Source organism: Periplaneta americana, chromosome 15, assembly GCF_040183065.1.
Source record: "Periplaneta americana isolate PAMFEO1 chromosome 15, P.americana_PAMFEO1_priV1, whole genome shotgun sequence".
NCBI lineage: Eukaryota > Metazoa > Arthropoda > Insecta > Blattodea > Blattidae > Periplaneta > Periplaneta americana.
This window is the reverse complement of record NC_091131.1, coordinates 167,396,336-167,422,827: the sequence shown is the minus strand read 5'-3', so window position 1 is coordinate 167,422,827 and position 26,492 is coordinate 167,396,336. Positions and strand designations below refer to the sequence as shown.

The following is a 26,492-nucleotide window of genomic DNA, read 5'->3' as shown; positions in this document are numbered from 1 at the left end:
TTTAATGGTTTCGTTTACAACATTTATTATGTCAGAACAACAATAAATTTTTAATCACACACAGTATAATGAAATTAGTACTTCTACTAATTTAATTCCCCATCGTTGGTACTTCTGACGAAATTATTATTCCTTTATTTCACTCAGTGGACAGAATGTCTCGAAGTCCTCGAAATCGAGACCAATCTTGGCGAGAGCCTCTTTGGCGGCTTTAAGAGCTTCCTCACTTGGTGTCCAAGTCAGAAAAGTGATGGCAACCACAGCTGCAATAAATTTCTCATTTTTATACAGTACACATAATATCCGAAGACCCCACATCATAGGTGAAAGATGTTGTAATGTTTAGTATTATTATTTTTTTTCGTTGCAGATGAATCATGTTGAGCATTGTGTTGGGATGATTACTCGATGGTGTTAGGGTAAAGCGAGATAAGTTATAAAAATGAGTTTTGAGATGAATGAAAATTAAAGTTCGGACCGTATTGAAAATAATTTTCTGCACTAATAAAATACATCACATACTGTACTAATATTACTATCTGTTGTTTTGTACACCCACTTACAGAATTTAATTTCTGTATTCACCCGGGGGAACAAAACTCTATTTGCACAAAAATGGCTTAACTCCCTTTACCCGAACATCATTGCATTTCCTCTGCTAACATGAGGGATGGTCACGAGAGCGTTGCCTGATTTGCTGAATGAACTTCATCCCAGTTGGCAGGTACAGCAGAACTGTTCGCTCAATTGTTAAGAAAATTCAACGACCTCGGTAGCAGATTCGTCGTGTTCAGACTTCCAAGGACTCACTGGAAGCACATGCCAATCCACGGGGCAGTAGTTTCCAACTGAGCGCACCAATATAAAGAATTATGCTTTAACATAACTTTTTCCTAATTGGAGAATAGGACATTCCTGATGAAAATATATTATTCTATTTCTGTTTGACCAAGGAATTACTCACATCTCCATCCGTCGTTCGGAATCATGTTGAACGTTACAATGTGATCAACCCTCATGTCCGCATGTACTTATTGGCCTCAACGGGATAGTCCATTATCATCATGATTCTTGCAGCAAGAATAGAAATATTAATACTAGGCATTACAAAAATGTCCTGTTTTTGAGGTACATTCCGGACAATGTATAGTAGGAAATTTAACAATCATTTCAAAAAAGCATAATTTAGCGTTTAATAAACTCGCTACAGCATTTTTCTGTTATTGGAAGTTACCTGTTTCAGATATTTTTCATAGTAGCTGATATAATAATATGATGAACCTTAACAAGTTCAATATTGATATTTAAAATATATTGATCTTGGGTCGTAAAAACTTTCGTTTACTGTAACTTTTGAAACTAAGAGATAGGCATGATATACTGTACTTCGTTCCGTGAATATATTCATTATTTCTAAATGTGTTCAAATTAAAATATATTTCTCGTCACTCTATACGGTACCTTAGTCAGTGTGTGCGTGTTAGAATTTGACAATGAGAAACTACAGTCTTACTCGTTGAAATAGAAACACGTTTAGAAAATTTTTCTTAGAGTGAAGCATTTGGAAACATATTTTTGCGGGAATAATTCCATGGAATGGATGTAATTCGCAGGTAATGATTTCAAATTTATGTCCCCGATGTTAAGAGTAGGTTAGTGTATCCAAATGGTGTTTACATTTTTACAATAAAAGCACATTCTTGGAGAGCAAGCTCTGTAGTAAATCACAAAATCTTTCAGAATGCAGGGTGAGTGCACTCTGTGCAGTAAGACACGATTTAACATTGCATGTGGTTGCAAATTAGGCAAAGTCTTCATAGGTTACGTTCACCACGTTATGTGTGATATTCTTTTATTCGAGATACATACTGCAAGTTTTACGAAATCAGAAATCCTTCATCATTTACCTTCACGGCGCACAGTGATTCTTTTTGCTATCTGGCCGCGCAAAGTACAATTTCAGTTTCACGTATGTTCATGTTTTATGGAGTTTGTAATTGATATAATGTCCAAGGATACGAGATTTGTTATAGTTACGCTTATTTGTGCAGCTCTTTTGTTACAAAAGAAGTCAGAAGTATGGCGTTTCTTATCGTATCCCTGGCCTGAAGCCGAGCTCATAATTTATGTTCGATAACTGTGCTGAAAATGACGTTTTTCGTCCGACGATTTTCATCGGTTACTGGTGCATATGCGAGACCAAGATTTGTGCTATGTTTGTGATATTTTAAAAATTCCACACAGCTCATTACTTTAAAGTGAAATTTGCTTGAAAATTGAGAAATCATTGCTATTTTAACTTGTAGTTTTGAGTATTTTTACACCCGGAAATTTAGAATTGTCAACGATTGGTCAAATTTTTTCAGAAGACTAAAGACAATATCTTATTCTTTCTCCTATATAGAAACTAGCTCCTACTTTTTGCAACTTTGCCTTTTTTTATAGAAGAGGTATCGCGGAACGATCTGTTTCGTGTTTGGCGCCATACAGATGACAAAGCAGAAAGAAGTGATGAACTATTTAACTGTTTACTGCAAAATAATGATTTGAAAACTTACAGATAATCTGTTTTGTAGATGCTGTTAAGATTGTTACTTTTGCTTGCTTGTCACCGAATCCAGAGTAAATTCCAGTCACAGAAAGAAGTTGCTAGAGAGAAATTTGTTTTATATCAACAAAATATAGAAAAAGTTTCCATAATTGGCTTGTTATCTAATGCTGAATATGGTTTTGGTGTCGTCAGATCCTCTAATAAGCAGTCTCACAAAGAAAACGCGAAAGAGAAGTGGACCTGTATTCAACGAAGTTCTTTGTTTATCAAGAACCCGCGCCAGCTTCAGGAACTTAATCTGAAACTTACAGCAGCACTGAGAACTAAATATTATTGAAAACACTTTTAACATTGAATTACATTGAAGGAAAAATTAGTAGTGATAACTGTTCATTGTTAGTGTACGTCTTGTCGTCCTCCCCAGTACTTTATACTTGTAAAATTTTCCTCACAGTTTATAATAAAGAACTAGCTATGTCATAATGCCATTATGATGTAACTGATTTCTTCCACGTATTTTTCTTATATTTTTCATACATGCAGTGATGAAGACCTGAAGTTCTACAGTGTTGTTGCCTATAGAATACCTACATCACTGTGATTGAGAGTTAATATTAAGCCCAAATTGAATTCGAATCATGCCATATGGATAAGGAAATTGCTTCACATACGTACAAATTGTTATTTTAATGTTTCTGCATCATTTTAATACTGAATCGAATTTTGCGCGGCCAGATAGGTAAAAGGATCGCTGTGCGGCGCGGCGGTAGAAGTTACTTCAAAATTGTTTAACATCTCAAATCTATGCAATATTGAAAATATCCACACTAACATAAGAATTAAGATCTTTGGACTAAGATTAGGATGTATTTTTCGTGTAGGCAGATATGTTTCTCTATTTATTCAATAAAGCTTTGGTAATAATAATAATAATAATAATAATAATAATAATAATAATAATAATAATAATAATAATAGTGATGATAATAATAATAGTGATGATAATAATAATAGTGATAATAGCATTACAAATGTTTTTATGACCAAAAGATTTTAATGGCAACTTATAGTAGGGCGTGACTTAGGAAAACTAGAAAAACTCTCATTTTCAGGAAATTAGTTTATTTCGAAAAAGAATATAATTTTAAATTTCAACAGTTTTTTGTAACTTAATTTCTCTTCTTTAACATTATGATGTATGTTTTTAGGTTTGAAATGTTTATAAATGCAAAAATTTCATTTCTGAATAATTTAATAAAGCTGCTCAGATATAGTAAATTGTCCACACCTGTGGAGTAACGGTTATCGCGTCTGGCCGCGAAACCAGATGGCCCGGGTTCGATTCCCGGTCGGGGCAAGTTACCTGGTTGAGGTTTTTTCCGGGGTTTTCCCTCAACCCAATATGAGCAAATGCTGGGTAACTTTCGGTGCTGGACTCCGGACTCATTTCACCGGCATTATCACCTTCATCTCATTCAGACGATAAATAACCTAAGCTATTGATAAAGCGTCGTAAAATAACCTGCTCCTTTTCCAGTCACAGCCAGATTTTTATGTTGTTCTTAATTATCTGTATATGCATGTGGAAAGTGAATAAGTGTTTATAATACTTTCAAATTTAATAAAATGAGTAGCGAATTTTCGTAGGGTTTTTTTAAAATTCTATTCATATTAGCTATTGCCTATTCCGGAAGTTACCTGCCTGTTTCCATTCTAGGACATATTAATTTCATTTATGAATGCACCTCACCTTGCATTTACCGCTGTAACTAGGCCAGGATAAAATACCAAAGCCTATAATCTCTTGGGGTGCAGCATACAGTGCTTAACAGACAGAATTCTTGTCCTACAAAAATGAATAATTATAACCATTTTCAGAATTAAAACTCGCGAGTCTTACAACGTCTATTCAAAAAACAGAAGATTCTAACAGTTCTGTCCATAATTGTCTTCGAATGTGTCCATAATGCTTTCAAACATAACAATTTATTCAAGCGATATTGTGGTTATCAATATTATTATACTAAAAAAAACGCCCTAACCCTCTATAAGTATACTACTAAACTTTTTGACTCGCCTCCCTTTGACCTATGTTTCAAAATCTTTAGTTCGCTTCCGCCCAACATCTGCAGTCAGAAAACAGAAAATTCCTTTTGAAACTCTCTAAAGCATTTCCTCGTAAGCAATCGTACTGCTTTAGGAAGAATGTACAAACGGACAACTAATGCAAGTACTCTAAACTCAGCGTAAACTGCTCACATAGGTTTCTGTGATACTCTTTACCTCTGTACTTCATACTCTGCCATATATCCCTCCATTTATGTTTGCTCTAACGTTTAATCACGGTTTGGCTCTGCTGAGCAATTAGTTCTATGAATAATTGTTAATTTTAGATAGTTGTAATTTGCCATTCTCGAGTGTTTAAACATTCATTTGTATATACTGTAGATGTTATATTTTGTTAGCATGTAATTTGGTATTTATTTAAATAAAATCATTTACACTGCTGTCACTGTAATTAACTTGTGGTCTGTGATTTGCTATTTATTTCACAGGTTCATTTGTAATGTTGTTAAATTTTGTTAGCTTGCAATTTGATATTACCTTCAAAAATGTATTTGCACTGTTATCGTTAATTGAATCTTTTTTTAGAAACCCCTTAAGTCACGAAATACAGCGTTTGGGGAAGCACAAAAAACTGTTTAAAAGAAATGCATGACTTGAGAACTGGAATGTTTGAAATGGGAAATGTTAGTAAAAATTTAACGAATATTTCTGTGTCCGAAAGAATAATTTTAATTAGAATATGACTCAATTTCAGGTTTAAAAATGTCTGACTTATGGCGTTTATCAAATTCTGGTAAAGATTTAACAAAACAATATATTTATTTCATGAAATAATAGAAAATTTGGTTAAAAAATACGAATTTCATTCTTAAAAACAATATTTAGAAGCTGAGTTCATAATTTTTGCTTCTTGTGGACAAACTTTACTCCAACCTGTATATAATGTCACTAAAGACATAAATAATGAACTTCTGCATGAAATAATTCAGTACAATAAATCAGTAATACGTTAAAAACATTATTCTAAAAAATCCAAAATTCACACTCAAAATAAATTAATTTATCAAACACAACAGCATAGGTTATAGTTTTGATCATTCTGTGTCAATCTTGTCACTGACTTATGGGCCTTATCCACGTAACTTAATTTTCAAGCGCACATGTCACAGCAGAAATGCCGTTTGGCTTGTGACATTTTTCTGAAAATGGTGTATCTATCCCTATGCAACATAAATTAGCAATACACTCAATTTTGTTAAAATTTGACTTATCGGATTTCACAAAAAAAAAACCGATTCAATTTTAGTTAGCCTGTGATTTACTGTCTATTTTAAACATTCAAATATACTGCTCTCGTTAATAAATTTTACTCACTTCGTAATTTCCTATTTTTAATGATTACTTGCTACCTATTCTATTTCATTTTTATTTACAATTTATCAATTAATGCAGTGGTTCCCAAGCTTTTGTGACTGAAGACAAACTTTACAGAACGCCCACGATATCGCGACACACGTATTTGTTTTTAAAAATAATAATAATAACAATAATAATAATAATACATAACAACCAGTGCTTCCTTCTACAGCAAAAGGTAGTTGAACTCTGTGGAGAATATTTTGTAGCAAACTGGGGAGATGATTACTACTCATTGCACGAGAATTTTGTCGTTTTAACCTCCTTTTCGTTCAGCTAAGACTTTCAAGGTCTAAGCCGTTCCAGTGCGTTCCGCCAGAAAAGAAAGCACTGATAACTTCTGTGTAATGTTGGACATCCACTGCTGTAGTTAGGTCGATGTTAACACGCAATCTAAAAAAAAAGCAGCAACTTGAGTGGCATTAGAAATAAGCAAAGATACAATACCTGTGTGTCAAAATTCCCAACTGTCTATACTGGATGTCCGATAAAAGATTTTTATTGTCGTTTTTGAAAACTAACTTATTTAAATTAATAGGCGTATAAAATCTGCGCTTGGTGGGCTGCACAGAGTTTCTCCATACGTGCCTTATGGTTGCCAGGCCAACACGTAAGTCATCAAGATGCAGCAGTCTCTTCCTTTTTTTTAGACTTGACTATTTTGATGGTAGAGAATTGCTGATTGACACAAGTATGAATTTGAAAACGGCTGTTCTAAATAATTTTTTAGTTTATTCGGCACCATCGACTGATTTGACAAAACATTTCCGCATATAAACGCTCGGGATTTTGTTTATATTCATCTCCACGCCACGTAAGACCATATTATAAGTATTCATAATTATAATTATGAAACGCAAAACGTTTTTGTGAACCCTGAAGGGAATTTTCGCTCACATTATTTGAATTAGTACTGCTGTCATCTAACCCTGAACTTCATTCGGATTGTCTTTTTCGAATTAAAAATTTTCCCTTGACAAAATCTAAATAAAGAACTTTTGATAAAATAGTAGCACTATCACCCGCTCACAAGTATTTACTGAAACTGACCAATATGTTCCAGCGATTCTAATTTCTGTTTTTTACTAAGTGGCAAGAGTAAATTAATTACAAAGCATTGTTGCAGGTGTTCACGTTTCATTGTTAAATTCTCTCTCAAAATACAATGTACCATATTATCAAAGACTTCGTTGTAAATAAAAAATAAGTTGTAAAGATACTTTCTGGATGACATGAAACTTATTTTTCAGTTCCAAATTCCGCGACACACCGGTTGGGAACCCCTGAATTGGTGTATTCTCGTTTCTTATTTATATTCCATATCGAAGCATTATAGCCTATCTGGGTAATGGAAATTGTTCTACTACTGCTTCTGCTGCTACTACTACTACTACTACTACTACTACTACTACTACTACTACTATTACTACTTCTACTATTACTACCACTACTACTATTAATACTACTACTACTACTACTATTACTATTACTACTACTACTACTGTTGCTACCTTCCTTTGTGAAGAAAATATTAAGCAGTGGAAAAGCAACAACTGTGATTTGTTTGTAACATTACTGGAAAATAAAACAAGAATTTCTAAATACTATAAAATGCTATAAAATGCCATTTCGAACTTTCATCATGTATGACTTGAGGCTTTCCCGGCGTTTGATGTAGAATAACTCTTCTCGGGTTCTCAGCCAGGTGAGTTAGAGATTAGCTTCCAAGCTTTCGACGGCTAGCTCTGCCATCTTCTTCAGGGACGAAGTGATGTGGGACCACGTCTAGCCGGTATATATGCAAAAGTAGGGCTTCCCGCTGCAGGCCAATCAGGAGCTAGTTCCTAGTCCCGACCGCCAGGCGCATTCTGGTTGGTGGACACGTCAGCCAATCAGGAGCCACTTGCTGGTCCCGACTGTCTGCCGTGTGCTGGTGGTCTAAGTGTATTGATGGCAGGTTTCCATGCCGTACTCAGCTGTAGACCCCCGTCTCTGTTGAAATTATTGCCATCTAGCTGGATTTCGATGGCTTCCTTGATAACTAAGTCCCAGTAACCTGATGTCTTGTGATAACTAAGTCCCAGTAACCTGAAGACATGTGATGATTTAATAACAATGCATACAAAATTTGATACGAATTTGAATTTAATACTCACGCTGTCTATTAATGGCTCTAGGGCATGCAGTGATGATTTGAAACCGGTGGTAATCCACCGCCAAAATCTCGTAGAGAGATGATAAGCCCGCTACAAAAATGAGACAAATAAATGATAAGCACACATTCGTAGACTTTGGAACATCACTATAAAACCAAGATATGAAAGAGCACACTTTAAAACATGATGTGAATGCGTGGTAGCTATAATTGCTTCTTCCGGCCCCAAATTGTTGTCGTCCATATTATCTAAGCTATACAAACTTACTTACAAATGGCTTTTAAGGAACATGGAGTTTCATTGCCGCCTTCACATAAGCCCGTCATCGGTCCCTATCCTGACAAGATTAATCCAGTCCCTATCATCATATCCCACATCCCTCAAATCTATTTTAATATCCTCCCATGTACGCCTCGGCCTCCCCAAAAGTCTTTTCTCCTCAAATCTTCCAACTAACACTCTGTATACATTTTTGGATTCGCCCATAATACGTGCTACATGCCCGGCCCATCTCAAACGTCTGGATTTAATGTTCCTCATTATGTTAGTTAAAGAATACAATGCGTGAAGTTCTGCATTGTGTAACTTTCCTCATACTCCTCAAACTTCATCCAAATATTTTCCTAAGCAACTTATTCTCGAACACCCTAAACCTCTGTTTCTCAAAGTGAGAGTCCAAGTTTTGCAACCATACAGAACAACCGGTAATATAATTGAATCGGTCATTTCAAAAAGGTCATGAGTCAAGAAACTGAAATTTTACAGGAGAAAGTTAAAACTACCTGCAGCATAAACTACCTAATTTTTAATTCTCATATGACTGTCAATGATTAAAGCGTTATCGAGGAAAATATTGTATTATAAATTTTTCATTAAAAATTTTTTGTTTGGCATAAAACACATTTTCAAAAACAATGACTCATGACCTTTTTGCAATGAACGTTCACATTTTACCAATTAATAAAATATATTTTTAGCAAATAATGTTCTAATTACATAAATTATTTAATGCACCAATATACCATGAATGAGAACACTTATGCGTACTATTTTCATATTATACAGGGTGATTCACAAGGATTTACCGTCCTTTACTTAGGTTATTTCTGAAGACATTTCGAACAAAAAAAAAAAATGTAATATAATCATAGTTCCTATTCTCAATATTTTCAGAGTTACACTAATTTAAAGTTGTTTGTAAAATACGTTTTTTTCTTAACTCTGTAAATATTGAGAATAGGACCCATGCTTATATGATATTTTTTATACATCTTGATTACACAACTTTTAACACTGTATCACTTCGGAATATGTATGATAAGAACTTTCTTGTGTTAAATATTATTGACGTACCTTGTTAACATGTTTCGACCTATTTCCGGTCATCTTCGAAACTGGTCATTGTTGGTCTTGGCGCCTCTTGTTTCCTGTGTGGGTGCGTTAGTAGTGTAGAGCCAAAGAGTGTATGTGTTTTAAAATTGAGTAGTGTGTTGAGAATATCGTTGGGGTGTGTTTTCGTGTGTTTGTATATTTCATATTGTTCTAGTGTGTTCAGTTTCTGGAAATGACATGGAAATACTGCACATCTAACCAAAAAGCCAGAAACTCAAATATATACATTATATATATATATTTTTTTTTTATGCGTTTAATTTCCTCTCGAGTGTCATTGACGTCACTGGTAAAATTTCACCAGTGACTTCACTTTTCCGTTGCTGCCACCGCATAAAGTTCCTATGCTACAACGCGATTATGCATCGCAGAACGGTAGGAGGAGCGGCGCAGAATACCACGTCCTCATACACGCATGTGTGTTACGAGAACGGCGTTCATCGGCTGTGATAATGTGTTCACACTTTCTCGAATGTATTCATGTGACTATTGCGGTAAATGACAGCATGCTTGTCGCATTCCTTTCCCAACTCCACTTCTCTCTGACATTTCTTCTCCTATCCTGACTTTCACTCATAGTTTTATATAAAGACTAGCCGTGCCCGCTGCACTTGTTATAAATAAATATAATTGTCTTAAATCTGATATATTTCCAAATACAGCTTTGTTATTGTTAGTGAATAATTAATTTATTATCAGTTATAAATCGTTTGCTCCTCAATGACGTTCACAATTGTATTTAGAAATATGAATGTTACTGTTATTAGCATGCAATAGGTTCTGGAGTTGTTCGATTAAGTCTTCTTTTAAGTTTGGTATTAAGTTAGATTAACAGCGTCTGAAATAGAATACATTTGTAAGAACTGAAGGTTGTTACTCTCAGCTGGAAGAAGGTTTTGTCATCAAACGATACTATTTGAAATAAGGTGTTGTACTGCCCTATATTATTTAAAACGTGTGTTGATAACAGATGTTCCGCTGTAAGTACCTACCTAAGTTTTTAATTGGTTGTGAGGGCTCTTGAATCTCAGGAAGAAAAACTTTTCCAGCAGCGCAACGTATTCAAGGCTAATTTACAAACATGTTAAGCGAATTATTCTTGCAACCAAAAAGGATGCTCCCTAGACCAATTAGTCGTATTTCAATCATGTAATTACTTCAAAATTTCATCTGGTGTTACATGACGTTATGACTGAAATACCTATGTTGTTAATTGTTTTTATTGTAACATTCGGCCAAAACTGACAGAGTATATAAGATCTCGCTCTCAGAGGGGTGGAGTTTGGGGTTTGAGAAGGCCTACAAACCACAAGTCATGCTAAAGTGTTGGTTTGTTAATTAGTCAATATGGAGTATTGTTCACTACATAAAACTGTTACCTATTAAGTATACATTGCCGTAGCTCACCCAAATACGTAATTAAGAAATAAAATTTTGTAGTATTATGTTATTGAATAATTAATACTTAATATGTGCCGCATGTATATTTATAAAATTACTCCATCTATGGCTTTCATTCTTTTATAAAAATCGCAACGCAAATCTGACATCATATTTCAATACGGTACCTCCAAATAGCATTAAATTTAACTGCAGTTCATATAGCTAATTATTAGTTTCGACACTATACAAAGTGTTCTGTGCGTAAGGTTCTGTTTATTCCTACCTTATATGCATTTGTGCCCAGTCATCGATTCATCCATGACCTTCTGTAATGACATAAAGCCTACGTCCATCTAAAGGAACTACACTTTCCAATGATGAAATAATTATTGAAATGTACGAGGCGCGTCCATAAATAACTTTCCCACTCGTCCCACAGCTAGCAAACCATATGCTGCGCGAAGCGACTGCGTGCACATGATAGAGTAATATCCTGCCATGGCGCATGCGTTAGTGGAACTTCCCGAGTGCTCTCAGTGCTTCGTTTTATTGGTTGAAGATGGACGTTCCTATTCCAGCTCCCGCCGCGTCAGTATAAAGTTTTTGAATGCACAGAGCATAGCGCGGATTCACATAAGTTGATTGTCAGCTGTGCCAGATATATGGGCAAGCAGATGGTGCGTTGCTGCTGCAGGACGCCAAAATGTGCATGACGAGGAGCACAGTGGAAGGCCAACCATCATCACAGACGACCTTGTGGAGCAACGCGCCATCTGCTTGCCCATATACCTGGCACAGCTGACGATCAATTTCAATCGGCGTTATGTTCTGTGCAATCAAAAACTTTATCACTGCTCGCACTTCACATGCAGCGGGAGCTGGAATAGGAGCGTCCATCTTCAACCAATGCAACGAAGCTACTCAGAGCACTCGGGAAGTTCCGCTAGCGCATGCGCCATGCCAAGATATTATTCTATCACGTACACGCCCTCTCTTCGCGCAACATATGTAGGACGAGTTGGAAAGTTACTTTATGGACGCGCCTCGTATTATATAGTTTCCTGAGATTTCCTCATACAAACACACAAAATAGGCTAGTAATATTTAGTATACTATAAATACATATTATATCATCCGTATATTAATCCGACTGTTGCCGCCTGAAATAAATGCAGAGTCATTTCTTTTATCTTTATTACTCGTATATTAATCGAACTTGGCCATGATATAAAAGCATTGTTATTTCAAAACGGATATATCTCGCCACATGGTAATGCAGAATTCCTGCATGGAAATATTATGGACTTCGGCACAGCATAGTAATATCAGTCCTATCAATATTTTGCATAGAATAAAAGTTATCGGAAATCGTTTTTAAAGAAGTTTTATTACGTAACATTTGTCAAAAAAATAGTAATAAGCGAGATATTTAGATTTATTTAATTCAGGTCCCCTTATAACCCCTCTTTTAAATTAAGTATTTTGAATGGCATATAGCCTAAAATCTAAGCTACAGCGCAGTTAATTTACATTCCAATTTTTCATCGAAATCCGTTCAGCCAGTATCGCGTGAAAAGGAAAAAACATACAGACAGACAGACATACAAAGAACAATTTCAAAAAAAGCGATTTTTGGTTTCAGGATGAATAATTATACATGTTGACACCAATTATTTGTGGAAAACCGAAAATTATCAGAAAAATATCGGTTATAGATTTATTATTGGTATAGATTACGGAATAGTCCTCTCTTGCCAATCCATACCAATTTTTTTTCTGTATCCCATAAGTTTATTTCAATCCGCTATGTCAAAAGCCTTTGCATGTCCACAGATACGATACGTTCTTCTTTCTTTCTTTCTTTCTTTCTTTCTTTCTTTCTTTCTGTCTTTCTTTCTTTCTTTCTAGGTATCTTTCGCCGATTGTTCGCAGCTGTCGAATTGCATCTCTTGTAATTTTTCCTTTCTGAAGCCAAATTGCTCTTCTTCCAACTTTCCTTCCATCTTAGAATATAAATGTCGATTTAATATTCGCAGGAGAATCTTCATCGAGTCCGATAACAGGCTGATAGTCCTAAACTCATAAAATCTCTTGGCGTTATTTTTCTTGAAACTATATATAATATATTTATATATAATATATTATATATCCAGGGTGGAAAGTATTCAGCGGAAGTCCTTTTAAAGGACGAATCCTTGACGTGTTATGATTGGAAAAGTACCTACTCTACTATTTTGCTCTTTTTCGTTAAATTTCCCAAAAATAATTGTTTGACATGATAAATTTTGAACTTATTATTTTTCAAACACGTATTTTATGAATGTCTTTACATAAGAGTGCTCAGTTGAAACGAATATTTTGTATAATGTGTCTGCCATGTTTATGATTTAGGGATATTCCATTACTTTAATAATTAATAAAGCAGTTAAATTAATGGATATTTGGCAAAGCTGTTAACGATATGTACAGAGAGGGTTTGGAATTGAATGGGTTACATCAGCTCCTTGTTTATGCGGATGACGTGACTATGTTAGGAGAAAATCCACAAACGATTAGGGAAAACACGGAAATTTTACTTGAAGCAAGTAAAGAGAGAGAGGTTTGGAAGTAAGTCCCAAAAAGACAAAGTAAGGTCCCTGTGGGTATTAAGGCCCACCTAACGGATCTTTTATTATGGCCGGTACTGAAGTTGGTTTAGAATTACACTAATGAGGTAATGTCTAAAGATGTTTATTTATGTAACAAAATACGAAAAAGAACAGACTGATATATCAAAATGTTTCCTTGTTATTCCAAATTTAGCAAATATTTGCAACTGGACCTTATTTCCCGAGTAGTCTGTTAATATGGCCCATGCCGTAGGGTAATAGAGTCCAAAGAGAGTACATTTCAATTAACTCATCAGATTAGGAAACAGAGTTAATATCACAATAACATAAAGTGAAATGAATACAAGCAACAATTACATGTACTGGAATACCTGAGCAATCGTATTTGTCAACAATAGTGACAATAAACTTCTTAAAATCTGAAACAGTGTGTCACAGAAAAAATCTGACTATTCCAAACATTTAGGGCATACAAGAACATATTTATTAGAGGCAGTGAGGCCCACACAAACTTCATGGACCCACAATGAACATGATGGACACTATCCCATATCCAATGCTTCAGCTGATTCACAGACAAAACAGTACATTCCTTATTAACATCATGTCTCGACTGGGAGATATTGCTCTTTTTCAAGCCAACTGTTCTCGTTTCCTCAATACTTTCCTCCTTAGTGTTTTTCCTTTTAGGGGTTGGATTGTTATTTCCCATTCCTTTATTATTGTCTTTCTTATATCTTTCTTCTTCGCCCTCTTTGGTTACTTTCACAAAGAATTCCTTTGTAAGTGTGACTGCTTTATAATTTAATGCTTTTTTACAGATTACCTGTTTCTCGCATGCTACTTTCTTCGGTGTGCTCAGAATAGTTGCGAATGGGCTTGTTATCTTACCAGTATTTTCGATTTGTACTCCACTTGTCCTGGTACCTGATTGTCATCACTCTGGCTACCTTCTATTGTAGTTGATTGAGGTGTTGAAGGCTTGGAGCCAAATGCCTTATTTTCTATACCAAAGAAAGATGATTCAGTTGTAATTTATGAATGAGTTGCTGCTCGTATTTCTGAGTCCTGTTGTTCCAGTGGATGTTCAGTGACCAAACTTGGAGCAAAGACTGTTTCTGGTATAACATCTGGCGCAAAAAGATAGATACCAGTGGCTCGGAAACCATTGGCGACATTTTGTACGGTCATGCATTTTATTCCAGACAGGTTTAAATAGTGCTGAGAATCTCTCTTTATGTAGTCGCCTTTCAGGATGAAGCTCCCAGTATCTGAGCAATGTTTCATCCCAATAGTGTTCGAAGGATCTATAGATCGTTTTATCAAGTGGTTGCAGTTCACAAACACATAAGAGTAAATGCAATGTCTGCGAACAAAATAGTAATCTGTACTTAAATTATTTATATAGCATAGTTTAATTTTATCCCTAGATATTTATTATTATTATTATTATTATTATTATTATTATTATTATTATTATTATTATTATTAAAACATTTGCAATCTGAAGTGGAAGTTCATGCTCAATAATATAATTAACTTATTTAATCGTCTTGTAAATTTTAATAGTTGTCGGGAAATAAGGCCCGGGCCTTATTTGCCTGTTGTTGCTTGGGCCTTATTGCACGATCACAGACCTGGTATGATTTTGAGGGTATATCTGTGTCATGGAGATTTGGAAAAATTATTTTGAACCTGTATCTGGAACGATGAAATATCTCTCAAGCATAACATGCAATAACATTTCCAATATTCTGAGCATTGAAATATATTATTACATTTAACTTTACTTCCAATATTATAGTTTTGTCTCCTCAACAATGTTTCGGCGCGTTTTCTTCTTGTTACTCCATTACTACCAACATAAGCTGCGCGCAATTTATTAGGCAGATGTAATTTTAGTTCCCCAACATGACTACAGAGTGATCACTCTTCCTCTTAGCCTTGATCCGCGAATTTCAAAATTGGGCCTTATTTCTCGATGGGCTTTATTACCCACTGGGACCTCATATAATGATGTCTCGTGACCAGATTATTGTAGGACATGGAAATATAAACACTTGAAATTCATCCTATGAAGTAGTGTAAACATTCAAATATCTTGAAGCAACAGTAACAAATATAAATGATACTCGGGAGGAAATTAAATGCAGAATAAATATGGGAAAAGCGTGTTATTAATCGGTTTAGAAGCTTTTATCTTCCAGTCTGCTCTAAAAAAAGCTGAAAGTTGGAATTTATAAAAGAATTATATTACCGGTTCTTGTGTATGGTTGTGAAACTTGAACGATCACTTTGAGGAGGAACAGAGGTTAAGGGTGTTTGAGAATAATGTGCTTAGAAAAATATTTGGGGCTAAGAGGGATGAAGTTACAGGAGAATGGATAAGTTACAGGACGCAGAACTGCATGCATTTTATTCTTTAGCTGACATAATTAGAAACATTAAATCCAGACGTTTGAGATGGGCAGGGCATGTAGCACGTATGGGCGAATCCAGAAATGCACATAGGCCTACAGTATTAGTTGGGAGACCGGAGGGATGGCTGGCTTATGTGAGGGCTGCAATGAACCTCCGGGTTGCTTAAAAGCCATTTGTAATATAATAGTTACCGATATGTAGACGCATGCTAGGCCTATCTTTTTTCCGTAACATGCTGCCGAGAGGGTGAGTTCTTTATGTTAGGTTCTTTGAAGGTAGGCTACGGGATTCCTACGAAAGGGAATTTAGCATTTTTTTCAAATTCACTTCTGTATGTTGAATTTTGTTATGCAAATGTATTTCTGAGAAGCTTATGTAGCCTATATGCTAAAGAGACTTTTAATGTAATAAATAATGAAAATAATTTAATAATTGGTAGTTAGTTGTACTCCAAACAACAGCAATGGAAAAGTGGCACAGATTGCAACTTAATTCAACTCTATAGCAAAATATAAGGAACCCATTATAACTGCAAATAATGTAACAATTCAACCTAGTCGACCTGCTTGGCAAGTTGGTATAGCGCTGGCCTTCTATGCCCAAGGTTGCGGGTTCGATCCCGGGTCAGGTCGATGGCATTTAAGTGTGCTTAAATGCGACAGGCTCATGTCAGTAGATTTACTGGCATGTAAAAGAACTCCTGCGGGACAAAATTCCGGCACATCCGGCGACGCTGATATAACCTCTGCAGTTGCGAGCGTCGTTAAATAAAACATAACAATTCAACCTAAAACCTATATTTTTTTTTTACTGCGCTTTGCGTGAAATGGATTACGGCTTTATATTTTGGTGTAATAAATTATTATTTGAAACTCAATGTGACTGGATATTTTTGTAACCTGATGCATCATAGTAATAAACAGAGATTTTTAAGATTTGTACTGGGCTTTTACAGAACAGAAGATTTAAAGTCTTCATACTGTAATTCTGATGTTAGCGCCACATTTAACCTAATTTTATTGTTATTCCAATAGAAAGTAACATGTTTCGTTTCTTGTATTCAATGCAGCATGGGAATGATGTTCGACAAAGTTTCAAATTAAATTTTTATTATTATTATTGTTATTATTATTATTATTATTGTTATTATTATTGTTATTATTATTATTGTTATTGTTATTATTATTATTATTATTATTATTATTATTATTATTATTATTATTATTATTATTAAAACTTGCTTCTGAACTGCGTACACATTCTTGTGCCTATTCCAATTATATTTAACTGCATTGATATTAAGCAGTGATACTTGATTGGTTTGCAGTAAAACTCGTAATTTATTTAATGCGGAAATAAATAAATTAATTAATTAAACATAAAAAATTATGATGAATGATTATTTTGCAAAGGCACTCAGTCATCTCGTAAAACAAACTTGGTGTTTCCTGACAATATAACTAAGTAATAACAAGTCTTAAACACTTATCTTTCTTATAATATTAATATGGTAGTCATCTCCAGGTCCCAATTTACATACGCCCTATATAATTGCATTGCGAACACAGGAATATAAGTTATAAGGTTTACAGATTAGCACAGCTTTGAACAATTAAAAATCATATATTGAAATTAAATGTTGAAATTACGTAAAGGTTACCTTATGGTTTAACAGTCAATGTCGATTTTACAAACAATAACTGCTTAAAACATTTGTACATTTAACGAATTCTTGAGCAACGATGTTAATTGACCAATTGCAAACAAGCATTATAATTAAACATTTTTACATTATGGCGATGTGAGATAATCCATAGCGTTGACGTTCCGAACACGCAAGTTTGTGAAAAAATTAATATTTAGGCCTATAATTTAAAATGGAGTATTCCATTTTATTAGTATTGCAATTATTCGAGTAATTTGACTATAGCCTACCTTACGGAGTGTAGATGTGCATTGTGGTCTGGTTAAAGGTATGCTTTCCACCTATACGCAATTTTAAGCTCTAATTTAAATATATGCTGATTTGTAAACCTTATAAGTTAAATTACTGTGTTCACTAAGCAGTTACATTTGAATACCTGCGAGAAAAACTGCTGTAACTTGCATTTTTGTTTCTCGAAGCCATGAGAAATGTATGTATGGAGTTAATTTTGGCTACTCTGATATTTGTCTGTTTATGTATGAAATTATATTGCTGAGCGGAAACAAAAAGGTTGCAACGTTTAGTAGTAATGGCTGACTTAGCATGCTGTAAAGTTAGTCCAACATTTTGTGGCCACAGAAATAAAGTAAAAAGCGAAAATAATATGTCGAAGTGGAAGGGGAATCAGAAGAGACACAAAAGGAATTCTGGACATCCATACAGTATATAGCTCTGGAAAGAGACATAGACTAGGAAAAATACCAAGTGAAGAGGTGGGTGCATAAAGGTTGTAAGCCTTTGTTAACCACATATGAATCTTAGGTTACGGTGAGACAACTACCATTTTCAATAGAAAATTAAGTTAGTAAAAGACAACATTACAGTAATGCTTAGCCGTGAATGATTTCTATCTAAATACACATTTTGTTTCTTATGGCTTGACGCAAATGCCCCTATCCATGCAAGGATTTAAGTAAGGAACACAGCAAGCTCTTCTTTGAAAAATTGTACCAGATGGATTAATAATCAGCGACGTCTTTGCCCATCTGCTGAATGTGTGGAGCTTATAGATGTCAGGAGAAAGAGTACTCGTCAGGAAGTTTCTAGAAGATACTGTATAAATTGTTAAAAGTTTGTAACCAACAATGTAACGGAGTGTTACGAACTCTTAGATAGAAAGTTAGTATCTTGTTCAATTTCTAAAAGTTCAGCAATGTTGAATGTTTTTCCATTCCTCTATAATCTACATTGCTACAGAAACACTATGGGATCCAAAGAAAAAAGAATTGAAAATATATACCAATAAAATGTCAAAATAATTTTTCTCTATCTTGAAAAATTTAAGTTTTGCCAGTTAAATTCTTTTTTGCCCGCAGGTAGGCCTATTCATTTATGTAAATTGGGACCTGAAGATGATTTTCAGTTAGTCGAAAACGTTGGTCCTGATACCAACTAAAGACAAACAATTAAATTTCAAGAAAGATAAGTGTTAGGACTGTTGTTATTATTATTAGTAATATTGTTAGACATACCAACAGCTCATCGTAAAATGTATGAAAAAAAAAAAAAGATTTGCTGCTGACAATGACTACATAACCGCCTCACAGCTGCGAAGAGGGGGAGTTTCCATGCGTTGGGAAGTGATACTGAATTTATTACGATGTTGCAATTTTTCTTCAAGTCAAGGCAATTCTCCACTAAATATAAGATATAACGCAAATTGGCATAATAAATTGTTGTTCCTTTTATATGAAAGACTTTCCTCTGTGAAGTCCCTGCCGTTGAACTCCTCCCATGAAGTATGGCAGCAATACTCTTCATAGCACCACTATTCTTCTTTATAGGCTTCCTGGTTTTATAATATATAAAACATTTTAAATCTTTGGAAGAAAACAGCGTATTTACTTGAATTAGATTTAGAAGGCTGAACTGACGCTATTGATTCACTCATAAGTGAAAACTACAGGGTCTACTAATATTCTCCTTGTTATTTCCTAATTTGAAAGGATGCGATGTAAATTATTTTGTAATAAATTTCAATTTCAGCAATTCAAAATAATGCGAACTAGTTAACATTTTCACGATTGTACATCTTCCCACAATTTTGTACCCGTCAGACTAGTTACAGTTGTCAGTGGCGTGCTTGCCTCAGGTTTTCCATTTGAAATCATAAATACTGTTGCACGTATCACACCATTTAGCTAGCCATAACTATCTATAAGCACACGAGAGATATTTCGACTTGACCAACAGGTTGGTTCAAAGACACCAGTATTAGTTATCAGTGACCTTCACTTCGAGGTAAGCAACAAGTTAATGCAAGTCGTAGTATTTATGTAATTTGTGGCAGTAAGGACTTTGTAATAAATTTGTTTCCAGTTTGTTACTTTAATGTTATCCTATTTTCTTATTAAGTTCTACTTCTTAAAGCATGAAAGGAAAGTGCTCGTTTTTTTGATAATGTACGTACGAGTATTTAAATATGTAAGTTGTTAACTTTACAGAGCTAAAATAGTATCTGCTGACAACTGTGCAATGGATTTGGCGACCTGAGAATCTTGACAATATGCCAATATCCAACTAGGCCGAGGTGCATTGCTACAACACTTAACGAATTTACACAGACGTTCAAAGACATCTGATCCTACTAATCGATAGTGGTCGATAATTTATTGGTGTAAGTGTGACTTCTTTAGTTATTATTTCTGTGAATAGTTGGCGAAGATAATAGTAGTCTATTGTCAGTAGCACATAAATATATCCGAATTATAGAATTCAATTTTGATACCACTCTACTTATTGTAAAACAACAATGGGTAAGCTGCAAACCGCTAATATATTCAATTACGAGAATTAATTATGCTTAATCGACATAATCACTTTCTCTGACACTTTTAACCGCCCCAATAATGGTGCCATCTACCGAGAACTAGCGGAACTCTTTCAAAGTTCGTTAAATTTGATATCTTTGGGTCTGACTTATCCGTGGTTGGAAAGTTCGCTTACACGATCGTAAAATCGTAGGTCAGATTTCTTTGAAGGTCAGTGTACGAGTATCAACCGGAGCGATGTGGCTGCAACTTTATTAGCACTCACCATTGTCAGAAAGAATGTAATCCACGTAGTGGCCGTTCACCTTCTCGTAGGTTCCATGGAAGGTGTTGTTCTGTCCGTTACTGCAACAGGAACACGTTGTTCTTGTTTACTAACTTTTTACGTATAATTAATTATATGGTCGTCCTACACTAATAGAAAAAACGGAAAGATTTTGTGCAACAGAAATTACACTGACGTTATCATGGAAATGTTTGTCATATCCCGTAACAACAATGATAACGAGTCCATTCCTATACCCAAATCAGTCCACATTGTGTGTGCGAAGATATGAGAAGTTACCAGTTGTCGGATATTGACTTATAGCTGTTTTTTTATTTACGTTATTGATTTGACATATGTATGCATTGAAAGAATTAGTTAATTTAAGAAAGATAACATCGTGAAACTGAAAAAGAAAAATCATTTTTATAAAAAAAAAAAACATTTCCCAGTACAATCTAGAAGTGTCTAAATTAATTCTATTAAAACATTCACAACTTTGGTCACATACAACTCTTATTTTGTTTTATTTAAATCTTAATTTGCAAAATAAATTAAAATGTAGATTTATACTTCGCCCGATCATCTGTTATTCACACGACAATTTAGATTTTCCGTTGAATTTGTCTCATTTTATACAGAGTGTTTCAAAAGTGACGGTAAAAAGTTTAGGGATGAAAAATAAAAATGAAGGGAAGCAAAATAGTCCCAGTAAACATGAGTCCGCAAATTAACCATATACGAGATAATGCCATTTTGTGCTGGTGGAGGCCAGCTGAATATACTAAGTACTAATTCCAACAAAATCAGTGATAGCTTTATTTCATTTATCAGTCACGGGACAGTAAAATTCATAATTTTGGTATTGAAATATGATTAAACATACACAAAAGAAAAATTTTTGTTTGAGCAACAGTAAAGTTTGTGGATAAACAAGGTGCGGTACGGTATCAACATGTTAACTGAAGAATTTTACAGAAGATGTTCAAAGTTCTGACCATGAACTTGACTGCATCTGTCTAGTTTTCTCTGCAAAGACCATGGCAGTCCTGGGTCATTCTTCATTTGCTGGAAGGCATCTACAATCCGATAGGCCTACTGCAATTCTTCAGCTGTGGTGATGTCTGTTGTGTAAACTTGGCTTTTTGCGTAACTCCATACACAAAAATTCGAAGAATTTAAATCCGGTAATCTAGGTATAGGCCCTCCTCTACCGTTCACTACATTGTCTGGTTAGATATATTTTCACGCTTAGAATGAAATGGGAAACTTATTACAAATAAGTCAGTCTCTTCTATGTGACATTAACTCAGTTGCAGAATGGTCAGAAGTTAATGATATGAAAATTAACGTCTCCAAATCTAATGTGATAACCTTTTCCACGAAAACTTCTTCACTGAAATTTAATTATTATCTAAATATTGCTGTAATAAACAGAACTGATTGTGTAAAATATCTGGTTATATTCATTGACAGTAAACTGTATTTTCGTAATCATGTTGATTACATTAATTTACAATCATGCAATCAGAACGTTGGGAATAATGCGGTCCATAACTTATTCTTTTTCCACGGCTGATTCTCTTTTAAGAATCTACTACAGCCTATAACAGTGCGATCGAAACTCGAATATTTTGCATCTGTAGTTTTGAACTCTATTACAACTACTGATTCGGCTAAAATAGAATACATACAAAGAAAAATTATATCCTTATGATCATTCAGATTTCTCCTCATTATCATTAATTCCGGACATAGCTATGAGAGAAAATGCGAATACTGTAATTTTCGAAGCCTACAAGACGTCATGAGTTCGATTATCCATTCTTTGCAAGGTTCTAAAAGGTGTACCCTGTGACTTCTTCTTAAAGAATATTATCTTACGTATTCAGACGATGATAAAAGAGCTCACAAACTTTTCTATAATAGAAATTCAACATTTCTTTCACCAGTCTCCAGATGCATTAAAACGCCAAGATGCATGAAGGCGAATTCGATCCTTTCAATGTATAGATTCAGTTTGTTCTTGCAATGACTTATATGATTTATTTATTCTTCTAAAAATTTTATTCAATTTACATAGTAACATTTTCATTATTCTTGTAATACCGATAATATTATATCATCGACTAGACAAGAATTCTTTGTTTAAGATTGTTTTATTTAATTGTATCTGTTAATTAACGTTATAATATCAGTTTACTTAATTTAATAGTTGTATTATTGTCATTCTAAAATATTGTATTCAATTTTAATATTATTATTATTATTATTATTATTATTATTATTATTATTATTATTATTATTATTATTTCTCTAGTTTAAATATGAATTTTAATATTATTCTCGTTACCTTTTATATTATTTAGTTGTTTATTTAATCATTTACATGATTCCATCTTTTCATTTTCAAATAATATTACTTTAATTGTCATTATTTTATGTATTTTAGTCATCCCCTTTATTCCATCTATCCAATGTTATTATTGTCGTTGTGTTATAATATTCTCGTCGTCTTGCGTACCTTTGTAATACTATTTATATGTTTCCATTCTTCATTTATATAACTCCATTATTTAATTTATAATTATCATTTTATTTAATTGCCCTTATTTTAATTACGTCATTGTACTTTTATTGTTATTTATATCATTGCTGATGTTTTTGTTATATTCTTTGTGCTGAACTGTAATTGGCCACTGGCTGTTGTACAACACATTAAATATAAGTAAATAAATAAAAAATAAATTATTATTATTATGATTATTATTATTATTATTTTTATTATTATTATTATTATCATTATTATTATTATTATTATTATTATTATTATTATTATTATTATTATTATTATTATTATTATTATTATTATTATTATTATTATTATTATTATTGGAAGATTGAATGTTGATCACATAGCTCATTTCTTTCCTTTATTACATGCAATGAAATCTTACAGCAAATTGTAAGTTACTTATCAATCCTAATTCTCTTTATACTTTGTAAGTATAAGGAATCACATTATAGATGTCCTCAAATTCCCTGCCAGGCTTTGTTTTGTCTTACCTGTTGTCAACGATGCTGACCTGCAGTTGAAGCTCTCCGTTAGGTGCGGTGCTTGCTTCGCTTACCCAGCAGGAGAATTTTGCCATCAGATCTTTATTGTTGACGTAGACAACCTTCCAAGAATCCTGTACCTATATAAAGATTACAGATCTCAATTAGACAAGACCGTCCTCAGTTTATGTTCATGGGTGAGGATTATTATCATGACTTCTCGTAAAGGCAGCTGAAGCCTTGGTCTTGTGTCTAGAGTTAAAAAAATAATAAAGTGTTTATCTGAATAAGAGTGAGCTACAGGAAACATATTTTAACTGTTCGAAGGATGACAATAAAATCGTGTAAAGCTTTAATTGAAAGAATTCATCTATACATCTCGTAAAAGCCCTATATACACAGGGTGGAAGTGAAATACCCCTGCAGATTGAAAGGGGCGATAGGGTACATTGAAGAAATAGGAAACCGTTTTTACGTTTTGTAATTAAATGCACGTTTAACATCGCCGCTAACACAGTAATCTTTTCTTCAAGTAGTAAAGATGTAAGAGGTGAACGAACTCAGGTCTGTCTCTGTACGCGAGCCTCCCTCTCTCGCTACGACGTTGCAATCTGTTCGCATCGTTCAGTGGCTTGAAATTAGTGGTTTTAAATTAAATTTACGCGAAAACCGTCGACGCGTTTGAAATATGCCAGAGTGATAAATTATTCTTTATTAGATTTTCTATCGATATGGATGAAAGTCACTATCCTACTCGCAATAGTTACCGAATAACAGGGTGTTAAGTATTTGGGAAAAAAACATTTTTTTTTTCTCAGAAAACTATGAACTTTCCACCAACATGGTATTTCAATTTTTGTTACATACAATATGATCTATTCCCTCTGAAAATGTGAAGGGTTTCATTTCCACCCTGTATACATATAAAAGATCTATAAATCGATTTAATCTAAATAATTCTACTATAGTGGTGTATCGAAGTACATATGATATTTCCATGCAGCAATTCTGCGTTATCATAATGATGAAAGATCGGTGGAGCGGAAAGTGTTGGGCACTAAAGCGAAACTAAGAGGTGGAGTAGATCCAGAGCTGCGAGGTGGGTTAGACGCTATAGAGTTCATTCCTATACCTACTTTGCTTCTGCTTTTTCTAAGAAGAAAGTGTGGCATTTAGTTTGGGTTTGGCGAACCACACATTTTCCTATAAAGAGGAACTCTCTCCCGACAATCTACGTCACCTCTACATGCATCCTATGCTCGTAAATTCGCTTAATTAATTTCGGTGATGGTAATCAAAATGTAATCGTTCCTTCTTTAGATTTGCTAAAACAACTGATGAAACATGAATCTCCACAGAGCCGAATGAACACTTTATTGGGCCTCTGGTGAGTGCTGTATGAAACAGCCAGGCATCTTCCTCTGTGTTACACTGGTTAATACGGACACTTACTTCTTGGTAATAAAAAGCACTCAGAAAAAATTGGAATATTCATTATTAACAATATTTATTGAATTCAGAAATTTCAGTTCAAAGGGGAGTCAACAACGCTCTCCGAGAGAGCTTTCACTTTAAAACGATAAACAATTTCTTACCTTGTATACATCGATGTCTTCGATTAGAGATTTTCCAGTCTTGCAGTCTTCGGCCACGGTCGATTGAACGACGAGACAAAGTGCAAACACAAGTAGAAACGACGCCATGGTACACAGTAAAGGAATGGGGCACCAAAATTACACCTGGCCAAGAGAAAAATATAGGGTAAAGGTTGGTAATTCTGTGATACGAGTAATATTGTGATATTTCTTTTTGAGAATTTATTACAACTTACTGAGCGAGAGAAGAACCGGTTTTGTGCAGCAACTTGTCCACGAACACTCCATTAATACGTTGACACAAACAACCGATCTTCCTCTTCTCAGTTTCCGACAACGAAACTCAACCTATTCCTAATTTTGGACCCAATTTCCATACGCTCCATAAATTAAGATGCGGTCCGTAATCGCTTTAAAATTCGGAATTTAGTACCGATACCGAAACAGTTATTTTCATATGTATGTAAGTTTATTCTAGACGCATTGTGGGGCCAACCGAGGTTTACCGCTATTATAGGTAACAACACTTCATGTTGCACAGCTTTGCAGCGCACTTTTCGAATATGCGCACCGCTTGTATACAATCTAGTTTGATGTGAGAATAAATTACATACTCTCAGTTGGATAACATTATTATCTTTACTGTATACTACGTATACTTACTTGCTTAATGCTGTCAGCTAGTTCACGAACTAATGTAGCTAACGTAGCTTCATGGACAATTTATTCTAAAGTTTTTTCAACGTTCCCTCCCATTACATATGAAGGGTTCAGAGCTGTAGAGGGCCAAGCGCCATTTACTAAAAACGGAGGAAGCAAGGGTTAACGTTAAGTGAATAGCATAATTTAATGAAGATTGACATATCATTTAGTTTGAATGTGCATACTTTATATTACTTGCTATATGTTTCGTTAAATCATGGTAATCACTCAATTTAAGACCTTGTTTTCTCCGTTTTTCATTAATGGCGCTTGGACCACTATGGCTCTGAACCTTTCATATCTCGCTGTGAAATTCCTGGAAATAATGACAATAGTGACCTCTTATCTCATTGTGCACGTTTCCTGGCCAACTGCTTATGATTCTCCTTATTCTGATAATTA

At 34.3% G+C, this 26,492-nt stretch overlaps 1 protein-coding gene across 3 annotated transcripts; it reads right to left on the bottom strand.

The window, feature by feature from the left end:
* On the bottom strand, positions 1–26,189 carry LOC138715515 (allergen Bla g 4-like). Of its 3 annotated transcripts, none has more exons than XM_069848523.1 (6): positions 26,052–26,189; positions 25,389–25,532; positions 23,803–23,933; positions 20,737–20,816; positions 8,191–8,280; positions 1–263 (listed from the first exon to the last, which is right to left on the bottom strand). In XM_069848523.1, exons 2-6 carry the CDS (start codon positions 25,494–25,496, stop codon positions 127–129), a joined length of 546 nt encoding a protein of 181 aa, XP_069704624.1. In that variant the 5' UTR covers positions 25,497–25,532; positions 26,052–26,189; the 3' UTR covers positions 1–126. The 3 variants fall into 3 exon arrangements, with proteins under 3 accessions (XP_069704624.1, XP_069704625.1, XP_069704627.1); XM_069848526.1 differs by lacking the exon at positions 1–263 and adding an exon at positions 6,390–6,427; XM_069848524.1 differs by lacking the exon at positions 8,191–8,280.
* Positions 26,190–26,492: the final 303 nt, after the last annotated feature.

What these genes read in the sequence shown, in the direction of transcription:
- LOC138715515 (XM_069848523.1), bottom strand. Translation starts at nt 25,496, where the DNA reads ATGGCGTCGTTTCTACTTGTGTTTGCACTTTGTCTCGTCGTTCAATCG. An exon ending in AAGACATCGATGTATACAAG is followed by an intron (nt 23,934 to 25,388) that starts GTAAGAAATTGT and finishes ATCTTTATATAG; the next exon opens with GTACAGGATTCTTGGAAGGT. An exon ending in GTCAGCATCGTTGACAACAG is followed by an intron (nt 20,817 to 23,802) that starts GTAAGACAAAAC and finishes TTCCTGTTGCAG; the next exon opens with TAACGGACAGAACAACACCT.